This window comes from Triticum dicoccoides, chromosome 5A, assembly GCF_002162155.2.
Source record: "Triticum dicoccoides isolate Atlit2015 ecotype Zavitan chromosome 5A, WEW_v2.0, whole genome shotgun sequence".
In the NCBI taxonomy this organism is placed as follows: domain Eukaryota; kingdom Viridiplantae; phylum Streptophyta; class Magnoliopsida; order Poales; family Poaceae; genus Triticum; species Triticum dicoccoides.
This window is the reverse complement of record NC_041388.1, coordinates 331,180,594-331,196,006: the sequence shown is the minus strand read 5'-3', so window position 1 is coordinate 331,196,006 and position 15,413 is coordinate 331,180,594. Positions and strand designations below refer to the sequence as shown.

Here is a 15,413-nt window from a genome sequence, read left to right as displayed (position 1 = left end):
GGATTTCGTGGCAATACACGTCTGCTTCTAGTTAGAGAAGAATGTACCCAACCCAACTCGAAGTAACCATTGTCAAACGGGGAACCACGCGATCCCCACCCAGCGAGCGCCATTTCTAGGGAGCTTAGCTCTAATTATCAAAATGGCTTGCGCTGATCAAAGGCACCTCGACAGGATGGCCCAATCAAAAATCACCGATAAAATTACACAATTGGACACCTCAACTGATCGCGTGAGATCCAAACTCGCGCAGCGTGGTGAATTTAAAGATGCATTGTCTTGAGAGGACCAATACAAGTGTGACGATCGTTGAGCTCAACCTTATTTTCAACGGCATGCACTCCATCTTCATGTGATTTTCCTGACCATTTCCTTTTAGAAGAGTACTATTTCCTGACCAAATCAGGATGAAACAGTCTTCGTTTTGTGACAACACAACAATGATTAAATTGTACTACTACATCATATGATCAGCATGCTTCAGAACAGATGCAACGTTTGTTGACATTTGCTGTGCCGACCTGGTCGATCTTGGGGCGCCTGCATTTCCATTGACGCTGCACGTGCCTGGTTACCAGTCTGATGAATATGTGTCTGCCTGTCTCCGCGTATGTTGATGTGCTGTTGCTGTGCAGCTCATCTCAATCAACTCCCCTCCCACAATTCACTCCCCAATTTACTCACTTCACCACCCCACGATTTATGGCCGCGCTCCTACCCTGCTCTGCTCCCCCCTCCTCTCTCTTCCCCGAGCACGCACCGGCACCGCAGTAGCCACGAACGCGCCAAGAGAAACACTCGAGAGAGGGAGAGAGCACGCGCGCGTGCGCCTCTCGCCGTCGCCATGGGCCGCGGCGGTGCGTGCGGCGTCGCCTCGCTCTTCTTGGCGGTGGCGGCGGCGGCCTGCTGCGCGGCGGCGGCGCAGGAGCCCAACACGGACGCCTACTTCGTCGCGCGCTTCTACGCCAAGATGGGCCTCGCGGCGCCGCCGTCGGGCGCCGGCGCGGTCTGCTCCTGGCCCGGGGTGTCCTGCGACGGCGAGGGGCGGGTGCTGGCGCTCGCCGCCGCCGGGATGGGCCTGTCGGGCCCCATCCCGGAGGACACGGTGGGGAAGCTCGCCAGGCTGCGCTCGCTGGATCTCAGCGCCAACCGCCTCACCGCGCTCCCCAACGACCTCTGGGAGCTGGGCGCGTCGCTGCAGAGCCTCAACCTCTCCCGCAACGCCATCCGCGGCGCGCTCCCCAACAACGTCGGCAACTTCGCGCGCCTCCAGGTGCTCGACGTCTCTCACAACGCCTTCTCCGGCGCGCTGCCCCCCGCGCTCGGCTCCATTGCCGGCCTGCAGGTCCTCAACGCCAGCCACAACCAGTTCCAGGGCCAGGTCCCGGGCGCCGGCGGGAGCCTCGTCTCCATGGATCTCTCCGGCAATGCGCTGGACGGGTACCTGCCTGACTTGTCGCCGCTGCGGTCGCTGGCCTACCTCAACCTGTCCGGCAACCAGCTCCGCGGCTCCATTATCGGGGCGTTCCAGGAGCAGTTGGGGGTCATAGACCTTAGCAACAACCGCTTCTCGCGGTTGAATTTTAGCAGTGGGTATTCTGGTACGTCCCTCATGTACCTCGACCTGTCAAGCAACGAGCTTCTCGGGGAATTCGGCCTCCCTGGCCGGTTCCGGAACCTGAGGCACATGAATCTCGCATTCAACCAGTTGTCCACCAACAATTTGCTGGCGTCCATTGGTGAGATTTCTTCATTGGAGTATGTCAACCTGTCAAGCACTGGGTTGCATGAGCGAATCCCTGGGGCGTTGTCTTCCCGGTTGGTTGGCTTACATGTGCTGGATTTGTCACGGAACAATATCAGCGGGGTGGTGCCGGACTTGAGCACTTTGCCGCTGCGGGTGCTGGACCTGTCGGTGAACAACCTCACTGGGGAGATCCCTGTGTCACTGGTCAAGAAATTGGTGTCAATGGATCGATTCAACTTCTCGTACAACAATCTCACCGTCTGCGCCTCCGAGCTCTCCCCGGAAGCGTTTACAGCCGCCTTTGCTAGGTCCAGGAATGACTGCCCGATTGCTGTGAACCCGGACAGCATCAAGAAGAATGGGGGGCACCGCAAGGGGATGAAGTTGGCGCTGGCCATTGTGCTCACGCTCTTCTTCTCGGTTCTTGCATTGCTTTGCTTGGCACTTGTGTGCAGGAAGCCGAGGAAGAAGAGGGGTGACACATTTCCCGTTGATAAGCAGCCATCGTCATTCAAAGACGAGCCTGGCACATCAGGGCCATTTGCGTTCCAGACTGATTCCACAACTTGGGTTGCCGATGTCAAGGTTGCCACATCCGTTCCAGTTGTCATATTTGAGAAGCCATTGCTGAGCTTCACGTTCGCCGACCTCTTGGCAGCCACATCAAACTTTGACAGGGGAACTTTGCTGGCAGAAGGGAGATTCGGGCCAGTGTACACAGGATTCCTCCCTGGTGGAATCCAGGTTGCTGTGAAGGTGCTGGTCCATGGTTCGGCAATGGCAGATGAGGATGCTGCCAGAGAGCTTGAGCGGCTGGGGCGGATCAAACATTCCAATCTGGTTCCTTTGACTGGTTACTGCTTAGCAGGAAGCCAAAGAATCGCGATATATGAGTACATGGAGAATGGCAATCTGCACAACTTGCTGCATGATTTGCCACTAGGCTTGCAGACCACCGAAGACTGGAGCACCGACACATGGGAGGACAACAATGGTGGCGTGGCCACTGAAAACATCACCCCAGAGGGCACTGCGGCATGGAGGTTCCGACACAAAATCGCACTAGGCGCTGCAAGGGCACTGGCGTTCCTCCACCATGGTTGCATTCCGCAGATCGTCCACCGGGATGTGAAGGCAAGCAGCATCTATTTCGACTATGCAATGGAGCCAAGGTTGTCTGATTTCGGCTTGTCAATGATCGCCGGGACAAGCACAGACGGCGACCATTCCCCTGGCTATGTGCCGCCGGAGTTCTCCGACCCAGAGAACGCCACGGCGACGTCGAAGTCCGACGTTTACAGCTTCGGCATCGTGCTGTTTGAGCTGATCACCGGCAAGAAGCCACTGGGTGATGAGTACCCTGACCAGAAGGAGGCAAGCCTGGTGAGCTGGGCAAGGGCAATGGTGAAGGCAAATCAAGGGTCGAGCATCATCGACCCCAAGATCCGCGACACGGGACTGGACAGGCAGATGGACGAGGCACTGAGGGTCGCCTACCTTTGCACCGCCGAGCTGCCATCCAAGAGGCCAACCATGCAGCAGATCGTTGGCCTATTAAAGGACATTGAGCCTAGAGTAGCAGATGAGAACTGAAGTTATATTTATTTATTAGTGTATTTTAGGCGTGTGAGCAGCGAGTGAGGTCCTAGTTGTTTCCTGGTCCTCTGCTGAAATATATCTTCTTCTTCTTCTTCTTCTTCTTCTTCTTTGATTGTTCATCTTCTGAGATGCTGCAATACAGCTTTGCCACACTTGCTCCTTTACTAACATAGGAATGCTAGCATTGAAACAAGTAATCAACAGCGGAAATTACGCATTGGTGGTGATGCCCATGTGTCCTGTAGGAACAGTAATAGTAGGAGGAAAGTGTGTCGTGGATCGGGCAGCGCGGCCTCATTTTGTGTCGCTTGATGGGGACGACGACGGTCTTATGGATGCCGTCGCCGCTCAGATTGGTGACGTTGTTGCGGCTTGGTGGCTGGGATCGGTCATGGGCGACGCCAAAGGTGGTCGCCGTCGCCGGTGGGGAAACAAGGTGACCTTCTTGTTCCAATCTTTCTCCTTCCTTGTTCCTTTCTCCTATCCCAGCTCTATCTCAATGCCTTAATCTTATTCCTTTATCTGCAATCTTGTTGACAATTTTCTTCAACAGAAGCTCCATTAGCAAGTGAGGCAAAGCAGAACTAAATGTAATGGAGCTGAAGAAAATAGGGGGCAAAGTTCTAAAACAATGAAGCATCACACTTATCCAGAGATTGAGACTTTGATCGTGTTATCTTCAATTTTCCTCATCCCTTTTCGAAAAAAAAATCTTCAATTTTCCTCATGCTTGATTCAAAGGACATTAGGACAAGAGCATGAGATGCATCTGCTCGTGTACGTGCGCTCGCCTCCTACGGCTACGTCCATCTTAATTTTCTCAGTTAATATTTGACTGTTACTGATATTTTAAGCTAGTGTCATTTTTCATGTCAATGACGCGTGAACTTGTCCTTCCCTCAGTTGTGTTGTGTTTTGCTGAAGAAGAAGCTTGGGTAAGTTTCATCCTTTGTTGCTGCAACATGTTGCAGCCTTCCAAAGAGAAAATGACATTATTATGAATCTTTTGGGATGATCATCACAATCGCAGGATATGATTTGGGACCCAACACTTTCTTGTAGAGTCCATAATTCCTGTTTCTTGTAGAGTTGAGGAGAAAAGAAGCTTGTGGAGGCAGCAACATTATGTCTGGAGTATGATTCTCCACCATGACATCAATCACATCTTCTTCCTTTTTTGCGAGGGACATCAATCACATCTTCACCGTAGCTTAGTGTAGCACTGGTGGAGGACTGACGTGCGTTTCGTGTTTGGTTAAACCGGCCGGAATTTGCCATGCACGCCAGCGATATTTTAATGAGGCAGCACAGCTGCCGTCCTTTTCCCGGCCTTTTTTTTTCACCCACTGGCAGGCACCTTACTGGCAGTACAGTCATGGAAAATCTGTCAAGACATAACTGCCCACGCATTCAATCATATCATTAAGGCCATGATGGCTGGCTGCAAGCACCGCCCTGAAAGCGTGCTCTGCTCACCACTGTTTCTGTTGGAAGAAGATTAAAGCGCGTTCCATACCATCATTATGTTGTAACTTTTGCCCTCGCTCTTCCGGTTAAATTAGGAGAAAAGGTGATAGTGGTGGATGGCTCTTCTTTACTCGAGGTTACGCTACCTAAAGGCGTTGATAATGGTTTCGCGCCATGCGTGGCCTGCACCTGCACCTGCAGTCATGGCTTTCCGAGAAAGAGGCTGCGGCTCTCGAGCCTTGACTGTGGCATGGAAATCCCTGTCATCATGCATGCGCGCCACCCTTGATGATTGTCGTGCTTTCTGTTTGTTTGTGTAGAGTGCAAGTGATTGATTGTTCATGCAAAAACCTGTTCTGTTGTAAGGCAAAACAAAAAAAAACATGGAAGGTTGCGAAATATGCAAGCTCAGATGGTTAGGGTTTTGTTTTTCTTTTTTGGGAGGGGAAAGGAGATCTTCATTACTTAGGATTGATTAGGTTCTTTGTGGTGGAATCAACCTATCAGCGTTTAAGTCGTAGACTTCGGTTGTTGCTCGCATTTTCCTGAACTTATTTCAGACTTTTCGGCTATGTTTGTTTAGTGAGAGAACTATGCAAATGCTATGGCGACTTTATCAATCTCAGAATATTGTGTTGGCTCAATATCTCGAATGTGCACATAGTAATAAGTGTATATGCATGTATTTGAGCATTCACGTTCTACTATGTTCAAAAAATAAGATCTAATTTGAGTTAATTATACCTGTTTTGAACACAGTACAGATGCAAGCGCTCATACACACACACATACACGGACACCCTATCCCTATGAGCACATCTGAAAGACTGAGTAGGCATATCATCTTGAAATTTACGAAGTCATCGTAGGCACCTCGTCATTGACGGGAACGTCTCCTCCCACTGAATGCGTATCGCCGGAAATCCTGAAATAAACTCATGAATAAATGCGAGTATCAGGACTTGAACCCTGGTGGGCTGGGAATACTATAATCCCTCTAACCATCCAACTACAGATTGATTAGCCCGTTATACATAAAATTCGTAGTGTGATAAAACCCTATAAAAATGGTAAAACAACTTAAATAGCAGCATATTTTCATATATTTCCGTCAAATCTGACGTTCGCTTCTTGTTATTTATGCCTAAGTGGCAACGCCATCTCCCTATATATGCGCGAGTCCTACTTGCCAGTGAGATGGGGAAAGAAATGTGTAGAATTAAAATGGAGAATGGGAGTTCATGTTGGGGTTGGACGGTAGCAATGCGCTGCACAAATTCACCAACATGATAAATATACACACTACATAACCCAATCCGTAGTGAACTTTGAGGATAATTTCAATCAACAAGTAAGCAACGGAATAACACAAACAACATACACATGTAACACAGGATTTAACGTGAAAAAAATCTCCTCAACTTGAGGAGTAAAAAACCACGGTTGTGGACCGACCAGTCCACACAACTTCACTATAAGAATGATGAGTACAAGGTCTTCTCTAAAACCTCCACAGGGATTTACAACACACTCTCCACGTTACCAGCCGGTAACAACAGCAGCAACCACAAGAGGCAAGATTTCAGCAAAGTAGAGTTTACACAGCTTCTGTCCCATTCAGTGTTTTGCAAACTGCTCTAAATCGTTGAACCAATTATCACCAAATTTGACAGACAAGTAGACACGCTAGTTCCTAGATCCCCTCAAAATGTCAGCTCAATCGGATACTGTTTTCCTACCCAAATTGTCCGTCTCTCAAAAGTACTCTATTCTGAAACTGCAGCAGTTCGAGCTGACAAAACCACCCTCAAATCTGATGCAACCCAATCCTCAAACCAGGTAACTAAATCGAAGTACTAAAATTAAGGACTGGGATCATCAAGTTTGGGGTCAATCCAAGCATGTTTGAGCCTCCAATTATCGGCTTGAACACTGTCTAGTCAGATGCAGCAAATCTGGACAGAACCTTCACTTCTTCTTCTTCCTCTCGCTCACAGGTTGCGTTCCTCTCTTGTGTTCTCTCACTCTCACGAAAATGGCAGCCACCGCACGGCAGGGGGGACTGGCTAGGGTTTTCTTCTCTACTCCCTTCACCAGGAAGCATTCACAACCGTTGGATACAACTTAGGGGCTGATGTTGGGCTGCCAACACACCTCCATGTGGAGTGACATAGCCCAACAATTCAACATCTTGGAGAATTTTCTTCAGTCTATTAGCCGGCATCTTGGAGATAATCTTGTACACTACCTTGCATAAATTGATTGGTTTGTACTGGGTTATTACCTATGGGCTCTCCACCTTAGGGATCAAAACTATGTTTGTTCATTCCATCCCACGGGATTTTTTTTATTATTCATGGCATCAAGAACTTCTTTGGTTAGATCATCTCCCAAAATGTGCCAAAATCTTTTGAAGAAAATTGCGTGCAACCTGTCCGGCCCCGGGGTCTTCATATCGCCAATCTGGAATAGGGCCTTGTGCACCTCCTATCCTGAATACAACACATTTAGTAACATGTTCATACCATGAGTAACTAAGGGCTTAACGGCCCATAGCAGATTGTTATCAAAATAATCTGAAATGAGTGGCTTGAGGTTATCATTACCCTCAATCCACCTGTTGTCATTTACTTTCAACTTCTTGTTTTTCCTCCTCCTAGCCGAGAAAAAGTGACTAAAGGATGACGTGTTTCAATCCCCATGCCATAACTAGTTCACCCTACCCCGCTGTGCCCAATAAATTTCATCTTTCTCCAGCAAATTCTCAATGAAAATTGACAATTCTTTCTGCTTGAGTTTCACCTCTTCTGTGTAGGGAGCTTGCATCATACCATCAACTTCCCTTTGGGCTTTCTTTAGGCGAGCCTGAGGGCCATTTAAAACCTTACGGTCCCAAACATGCATCTTGCCATGGACAACATCAAGCTTCACTGCTACTGATGGATACAGTCTTTGGTTCAACGCTTTGTCAAAAAAGGCTTTCGCCCTACTTTATATATAAAGCAACGATCATGCATACAACCAACCACCCAACACATGGCACCGACACACAGAACACACACACCCAAAGCAAGATACAAGGGTGCCGCACAACACCGAACCACCCTAACGCCACAAAGCATACTAAAGATAAACAATAAGACCACTTGGAGAGGCCGACGACCTTCACTATGAGCTAGCCACCATGAAGAAGTGAGGCCGGCCTACAATGTAGCAAAGACTCCAAGATGGTGCCTCCAAGAAGGGCACGACACCAGAGTGCCGCCATCATCCGATCCAGAAGATCAAGTTTTCACTCGGAGTAAACCGGAGCAGCCGCGACGGAGCCTTCGGGAAGGGAAAGACGCCCGCGGATAGCGCCACCGTCGGCCAGCCAAAGAACCACGTAAGTAATGCACCCCGACGCTCATCCACCTCCACCAAACCACCATGTCGTCCACCAACAACAATGCCACTAGTGTGGCCTGATAACCCACAAGTATAGGGGATCGCAACAGTTTTCGAGGGTAGAGTATTCAACCCAAATGTATAGATTCGACACAAGGGGAGCCAAAGAATATTTGAAGGTATTAGCAGCTGAGTTGTCAATTCAACCCCTGGAGATTAATCATCTGCGGCAACGTGATCAGTAGCAAAGTAATATGATAGTTTTGATAATAGTGACAGCAGTAACAGTAACGGCAACAGTGATAACAGTAGTTTTGTAACAAGTGCAACAGTAATGATAGCAATAGTAACTTAGCAAGAACAATATAAGATAAATTCGTAGGCATTGGATCGGTGACTCGTTGGATGATATTCATCATGAGACAGTTATAACCTAGGGCGATACGGCACTAGCTTCAGTTCATCAATATAATGTAGGCATATATTCCATAAATAGTCATACGTGCTTATGGAAAGAACTTGCATGACATTTTTTGTCCTACCCTCCCGTGGCAGCAGGGTCCTATTGGAAACTAAGGGATATTAATGCCTCCTTTTAATAGAGAATCGGAACAAAGCATTAACACATGATGAATACATGAACTCCTCAAACTACGATCATCACCGGGAGTGGTCCCGACTATTGTCACTCCGGGGTTGCTGGATCATAACACGTAGTAGGTGACTATAACTTGCAAGATCGGATCTAGAACATTTATATAATGGTGATGACATAAACGGTTCAGATCTGAAATCATGGCTCCCGGGCCCAAAGTGACAAGCATTAAGCATGGCAAAGTCATAGCAACATCAATCTTAGAACATAGTGCACTGGTGTGCGTCGGTCCTAAACAAACGATTTTTAACCCCTTTCCGCGACGACATATGGAACCGTCGCCAAGTGAGTGTGTGCGATAGGGTGTCCTTCGCACATGACCCAGAAATCGTTGGGGATAGGCCCTCCTGGGACCCAGGCTGGGGTCGTGTGCGATCGGGCGAGGCATCAAAACCCAATCATTTTTGTAGGTATGTACATCCCACATGGTAATCCGAGAAAATCATTTCCGTAGGTATGTACATCCCACACGGTGAATCCCAGAAAAACATTTCTGTAGGTATGTATATCACACACAGTCAATCCAAGGAATACGTTTCCGTTCTAATGTACATCTCATACAGTCAATCCAGGGAAAGCGTTTCCGTTCGTATGTATATCCCACACAATTTTATGTGTAGGCTCGTGTGTGAAAGGTGTAACTATTACACACGGTTTGCCATGGTTAACCGTTTGCTTTTATGAACTATATCACACATGATTTGATGAAGAAAACTGTGTGGCATTGGGCTATCCATCGCAAGCGCTTTTTCTGCTAGAACCGTTTCCAAAGGTCAATGACACATTTAGCAGGTTTATTAGTTTACAATTAGTAATCCCAATATTAAGCAAATTCACATTTCATATCGAACAACTGTTTGCCAATTTCACATCAGGCACATAAATATATTATAACATCACAGTACGGTAGCTACATGAAAATAACACAGTACAACATATAGCCAGTTCAACTTCATAAGAACAATATATTCATTTTCCTAATCGAGATCATCCAGGCTCGTTTTATCCACCTCTGCTTTCAGTTCTGTAAGAACCCGTTTTGCACGGGCCAACTGGGAAAGTGCCTCCTCCTTCGCCAACACCATCTTAGCAAAGTCTGATTTTAAAAATCCGAGCTCATTCTCCACCTTCAACTTTTTATCCCGCATCTTGAAATATGCTTCAACGTTGACAACACTTTCTTTAAGCCTACGTGTGTTCTCTTCCTCATACATGCTCCAGAGCTTCGCCAGGCACATCTTCAAAGACTATGGCCACTCTTGATCAACCCACTCCAAGTAAGAACACTTCCGTTCATCCTATAATATTTTAAACTAGATCAGTAACAATTGTAGGGGAAATGGGTTTATAGCAACATAGAAAATCACCAATGCTTATTTTTGAAAAACTGAAGAAACATGTTAATTATAACATATCTTCTCAAAAAGATCAATGTGCAAATGAAATAAATGGTACTGAGACAACAGCCAAATTCTGGAACATCAGAAGCTATAATTAACTACAACGACGCTACAAGTTCTTACTCATGTACAATAAATAACAAATTGAACATTTTATGAGGAAGGTAGATATAACTGCAACATCATAGCGACAGTGTTTGGATGACAACAAATTGATACTAACAGGTGTGTACATGCACAAATTTAGTAATATAGAACTAATAGCACTAACAACGTCCACTATGTATGCCAAAACTGGGGTAAAGACAACTGTGTTGCTACATCTCGCATCGGTGCCCTGCACTGGCGAGCCGATGTAGCGGAAAAAATCAGGGACCCGGACTCCGGAGCACGTAGTTGCTCTGATACCCAGTTCCTTCGTGCCATAAAGATTTAGTATTTTACTACTTGGCTGCTCGGATGTGTGGGCCAAAGTTGGCTGCACAAACTGCTGAAGCGGTGCCAAATAATTTTCTAATGGCACCGCTGATGATATGGCAACAATTTAAGATACTAGATACAAACTGTGACACTGTCTTAGGATGCGTTTGGTTGAAGGTATGGTATGAATGGGTTGGGACCGTGACAGTGTCTGAATCACATCTAACAAATGATTTGTAACAACAAAAGAGGGTCTAACCTTCTCTGCACATGCCGAAAACTTCCTCCCACTGTCCACAGAATCAAACGCAACTAGCTTCACGCATGGAGATTGATGGTGACAATGAGCAGATAGATCTTCAGCCACCCCGCTCCATTCGTTGCCACTGATGGTCTTAGGGAGCTACAAGAGGAAGAAATGAATCAAATCGACCCCCGGATAAAAATCCTTCATTCCAAGTCATAGCCCGAGAGAGAGAAGAGAGGCATACCCGAATGGTGAAGGAGTAGTCGCCAGAGGAGGAACCGCTGGGGAGGTCTTTGAAGAAGACCATGGCGACCCCGGCGGTAGGATGTGAGACGGCGAGAGCGAGGAAGCAGCTATAGCTTAGCAAGGAAGGAAGGAAGGAGGAAACATGGGAAATGTGACTTATGGTTGGGGAGAAAAGGGGGTGGGGAAGGGGGAAGGGGGGCGAGGGTAGATATTTTGGCGGTAGGCCAAAATTTTGGAAATGTGGAGGAAAACTTTGCGCGTGGTGCCGCCGGACCATTCACTTTAAACGATTGTGTGCATCGCAAACGATTCTCCTGCTTTACGCACATGAGATGAGTTTGATAATTCAAATTTTGGTGGAAATTTCCCCGGGTATGTCATTGTATAATTTAACATCGCTTGCTAATTTGGGCACACAAAAGAGCGTACAACAGACATGCCACACTTACTGAATCGAGCAATTTTAGTAATTAAACAGAGCCAGTTGACCTAAACATTGCTCTAACAAAAGACCAACATTAAAAACAAAGCATAATTTTAACAAATCCGCCGCCGCGCCGGCCTATGCATCACCGCTTTGAGATGAGACGTTGATGACTTATCCTGGCGACATGCCGCCGTTGGTGGACTCCCCGTCCCCCCTGCGGAAGTCGACCGCGTCCTCGTCCTCGTCCTCGGCGCCGCCCTCAAGGTTGTAGTACTCGTAGTAGTGGCTACGCCAGAGCTCGCGTTGGTACTCAACCGCCAATTCCTCAACGGACAAACTCTTCTCTACCTCGACCTCGGCCATGCGCAACTCCTCCTCCCGGTCCTCCTCGATCTCCACCGCCTCCTGCATCTCCATCTCCTGCTCGGCGACCTCATGAGGAAGCAGGTGCTCCATGGTCACAGTCGCCTTTTCAGATGTGGGTTGCATGCTGGAGTCCGAGGTGGCCTAGAATATCTTGGCGTGTGCATCCACGATCTTGGCGTGGATGGCCTCGACCCGGGCCAGGGTGACATCAGTGGCACGAATGGCAACTCGAGCGCTCTCGGCATTTGTAGCCATCATCGCAGTAGCGGCTGCAGCTGCAGCCGTCTCGGGTGTTGCAGATGCCCTATCGGCTGCTGCAGACACCCTCTCGGTGGAAGCGGCCGCGCTCAATGCGGATGCGGCGACACTCTCAGCATAGGCAGCCGCGCTCTCGGCGCAGGCGGCGGCGCTCAGGGGGGACGCGGCCATCGTACGGGCCTTCACGAGCATTTCCATGGCGTCATCTTTGCAAGAAAGGGGTGCGGGAATGGGGTCGGGATTCGTGGATTCGGGGGTTGCCGGCACTGAAGCAGACGAGCCGACGAAGCTTAAGGAGGGAGACTTAAATAGACCCAGATATTTTCATCGCAAACGGTTCCTAGAAAACAACTGGGTGCGATGTTGTAGATATTTTTATTAGATGTGAAAAACGAATTTGCAGTACAATGGCAACGGATGGTGTTTTAAATGTACGAGAACGTTTGTAGTACTAATACAACTGTCATGTCAAAATTTGGAAAATTTCAGGGGTCATTTGACCTTTTAAGACATTTAAGTGATTTTCTAGCCATTTAATGACCGTAATTGAAATTTGAACTACATGTACATGCAACAGCTAACCATAACCGTTTGAAAACTCATATTTGTGTACTTGTGTGCGATTTAATTCCATGTGCAGTAAATTGGAAGGAATTTTCAAACATATTGGTCTCACGGCTATGACACAATTAAGCATGGAGTGACATGGCATTTTAATTCCAACAAAATAAAAGAAATATCAGAAACACATGAAACCTTGGTTGATGTAATGTCATGCCACCAAGATGATGTGGAAAAAAATTTGGCATGTTTGACGAAAGTTTGGACACACACCCCTCACAAACCGGAGCAACTCACTAGAAGGCTCGTAGTTCCGAGAGGGAACAATGCATGCTTGATGATGAACAGGAGATAGCTTCCTCTTACGGCCTTCAATTTTTTCTATGTTTAACGTGCACTACTACAACTGTAATGTGAAATCTTGGAAAATTCTAGGGGTCATTTGACCTTTTAAAGATATTTAAGTGATTTTCTAGCCATTTAATTCAAATTTGAACTACATCTACATGCAACGCCTAACCATAACGGTTTGACAAATCATATTTGTGTACTTGTGTGCGAGTTAATTCCATGTGCAGTAAATTAGAAGGAATTTTCAAATATATTTGTCTCACGACATGGACACATGCATATGTATGCATGGAGTGACATGACATTTTAATTCCAAAAAACTAAAAAAAATTAGAAACACATGAAACCTTGGTTGATGTAATGTCATGCCACCAAGATGATGTGGTAAAAAATTGGCATGTTTGACGAAAGTTTGGACACACACCCCTCAGAAACCGGAGCAACTTACTAGAAGGCTCGTGGTTCCAAGAGGGAACAATGCATGTTTGATGACGAACGGGAGATAGCTTCCTCTTACGACCTTCAATTTTTTTCTACGTCTAACGTGCACTACTACAACTGTAATGTGATTTTTTTGAAAATTCTAGGGGTCATTTGACCTTTTAAAGACATTTAAGTGATTTTCTAGCCATTTAATGAACGTAATTCAAATTTAAACTACATTTACATGCAATGCCTAACCAAAATGGTTTGAAAAATCATATCTGTGTACTTGTGTGCAAGTTAATTCCATGTGCAGTAAATTAGAAAGAATTTTCAAACATATTGGTCTCACGACATGGACACATGCATACGTATGCATGGAGTGACATGGCATTTTAATTACAAAAAATTTAAAAAATGATCAAAAAACATGAAACCTTGGTTGATTTAATGTCATGCCATCAAGATGATGTGGTAAAAAAATTGGCCTGTTTGATGAAAGTTTGGACACACACCCCTCACAAACCGGAGCAACTCACTAGAAGGTTCGTGGTTCCGAGAGGGAACAATGCATGTTTGATGACGAACAGGAGATAGCTTTCTCTTACGGCCTTCAAATTTTTTCAACGTCTAACGTGCACTAATACAACAGTCATGTGAAATTTTTGAAAATTCCAGGGGTCATTTGACCTTTAAAGGACATTTAAGTGATTTTCTAGCCATTTAATGACCGTAATTCAAATTTGAACTACATCTACATGCAATGCCAAATCATAACGGTTTGAAAAATCATATTTTTTATACTTGAGTGCGAGTTAATTTCATGTGCAGTAAATTAGAAGGAATTTTCAAACATATTGGTCTCAAGGCATGGGCACACATGCATGGAGTGCCATGGCATTTTAATTCCAAAAAATTAAAAAATGATCAGAAAAACATGAAAGCTTGCTTGATTTAATGTCATGCCACCCAGATGATGTGGTAAAAAAATTGGACTGTTTGACGAAAGGTTGGACACACACCCCTCACAAACCGAAGCAACTCACTAGAAGGTTCATGGTTTCGAGAGGGAACAATGCATGTTTGATGACGAACGGGAGATAGCTTCCTATTACGGCCTTCAAATTTTTTTCTATGTTTAACGTGCACTAATACAACTGTCTTGTGAAAATTTGGAAAATTTTAGGGGTCATTTGACCTTTTAAAGACATTTGAGTGATTTTCTAACCATTTAATAACCGTAATTCAAATTTGAACTACATCTACATGCAACGCCTAACCATAATGGTTCGGAAAATCATATTTTTGTGTACTTGTGTGCGAGTTAATTCCATGTGCAGTAAATTGGAAGGAACTTTCAAACAAATTGGTCTCAAGGCATGGGCACACATGCATGGAGTGCCATGGCATTTTAATTCCAAATAATTTAAAAATGATCAGAAAACATGAAACCTTGCTTGATTTAATGTCATGCCACCAAGATGATGTGGTAAAAAATTGGCATGTTTGACGAAAGTTTGGACACACGCCCCTCAAAAACCGGAGCAACTCACTAGAAGGTTCGTGGTTCCGAGAGGGAACAATGCATGTTTGATGACGAAGGGGAGATAGCTTCCTCTTACGTCCTTTAATTTATTTTCTACGTTTAACGTGCACTAATACAACTGTCTTGCGAAAATTTGGAAAATTTCAGGGGTCATTTGACCTTTTAAAGTCATTTAAGTGATTTTCTAACCATTTAATGACCGTAATTCAAATTTGAACTACATATACATGCAACGCCTAACCATAACGGTTTGAAAAATCATATGTTTGTGTACTTGTGTGCGAGTTAAAAAATCATAAGACGATGTAAATAT

General features: G+C 46.0%; 1 protein-coding gene across 1 annotated transcript; it reads left to right on the top strand.

Annotated features, from left to right (window-relative positions):
• Positions 1–617: 617 nt before the first annotated feature.
• LOC119301315 (probable LRR receptor-like serine/threonine-protein kinase At2g24230) lies at positions 618–3,510 on the top strand. Its single transcript, XM_037578267.1, has one exon. It carries the CDS (start codon positions 845–847, stop codon positions 3,338–3,340), a length of 2,496 nt encoding a protein of 831 aa, XP_037434164.1. The 5' UTR covers positions 618–844; the 3' UTR covers positions 3,341–3,510.
• The last annotated feature ends 11,903 nt before the right edge of the window (positions 3,511–15,413 follow it).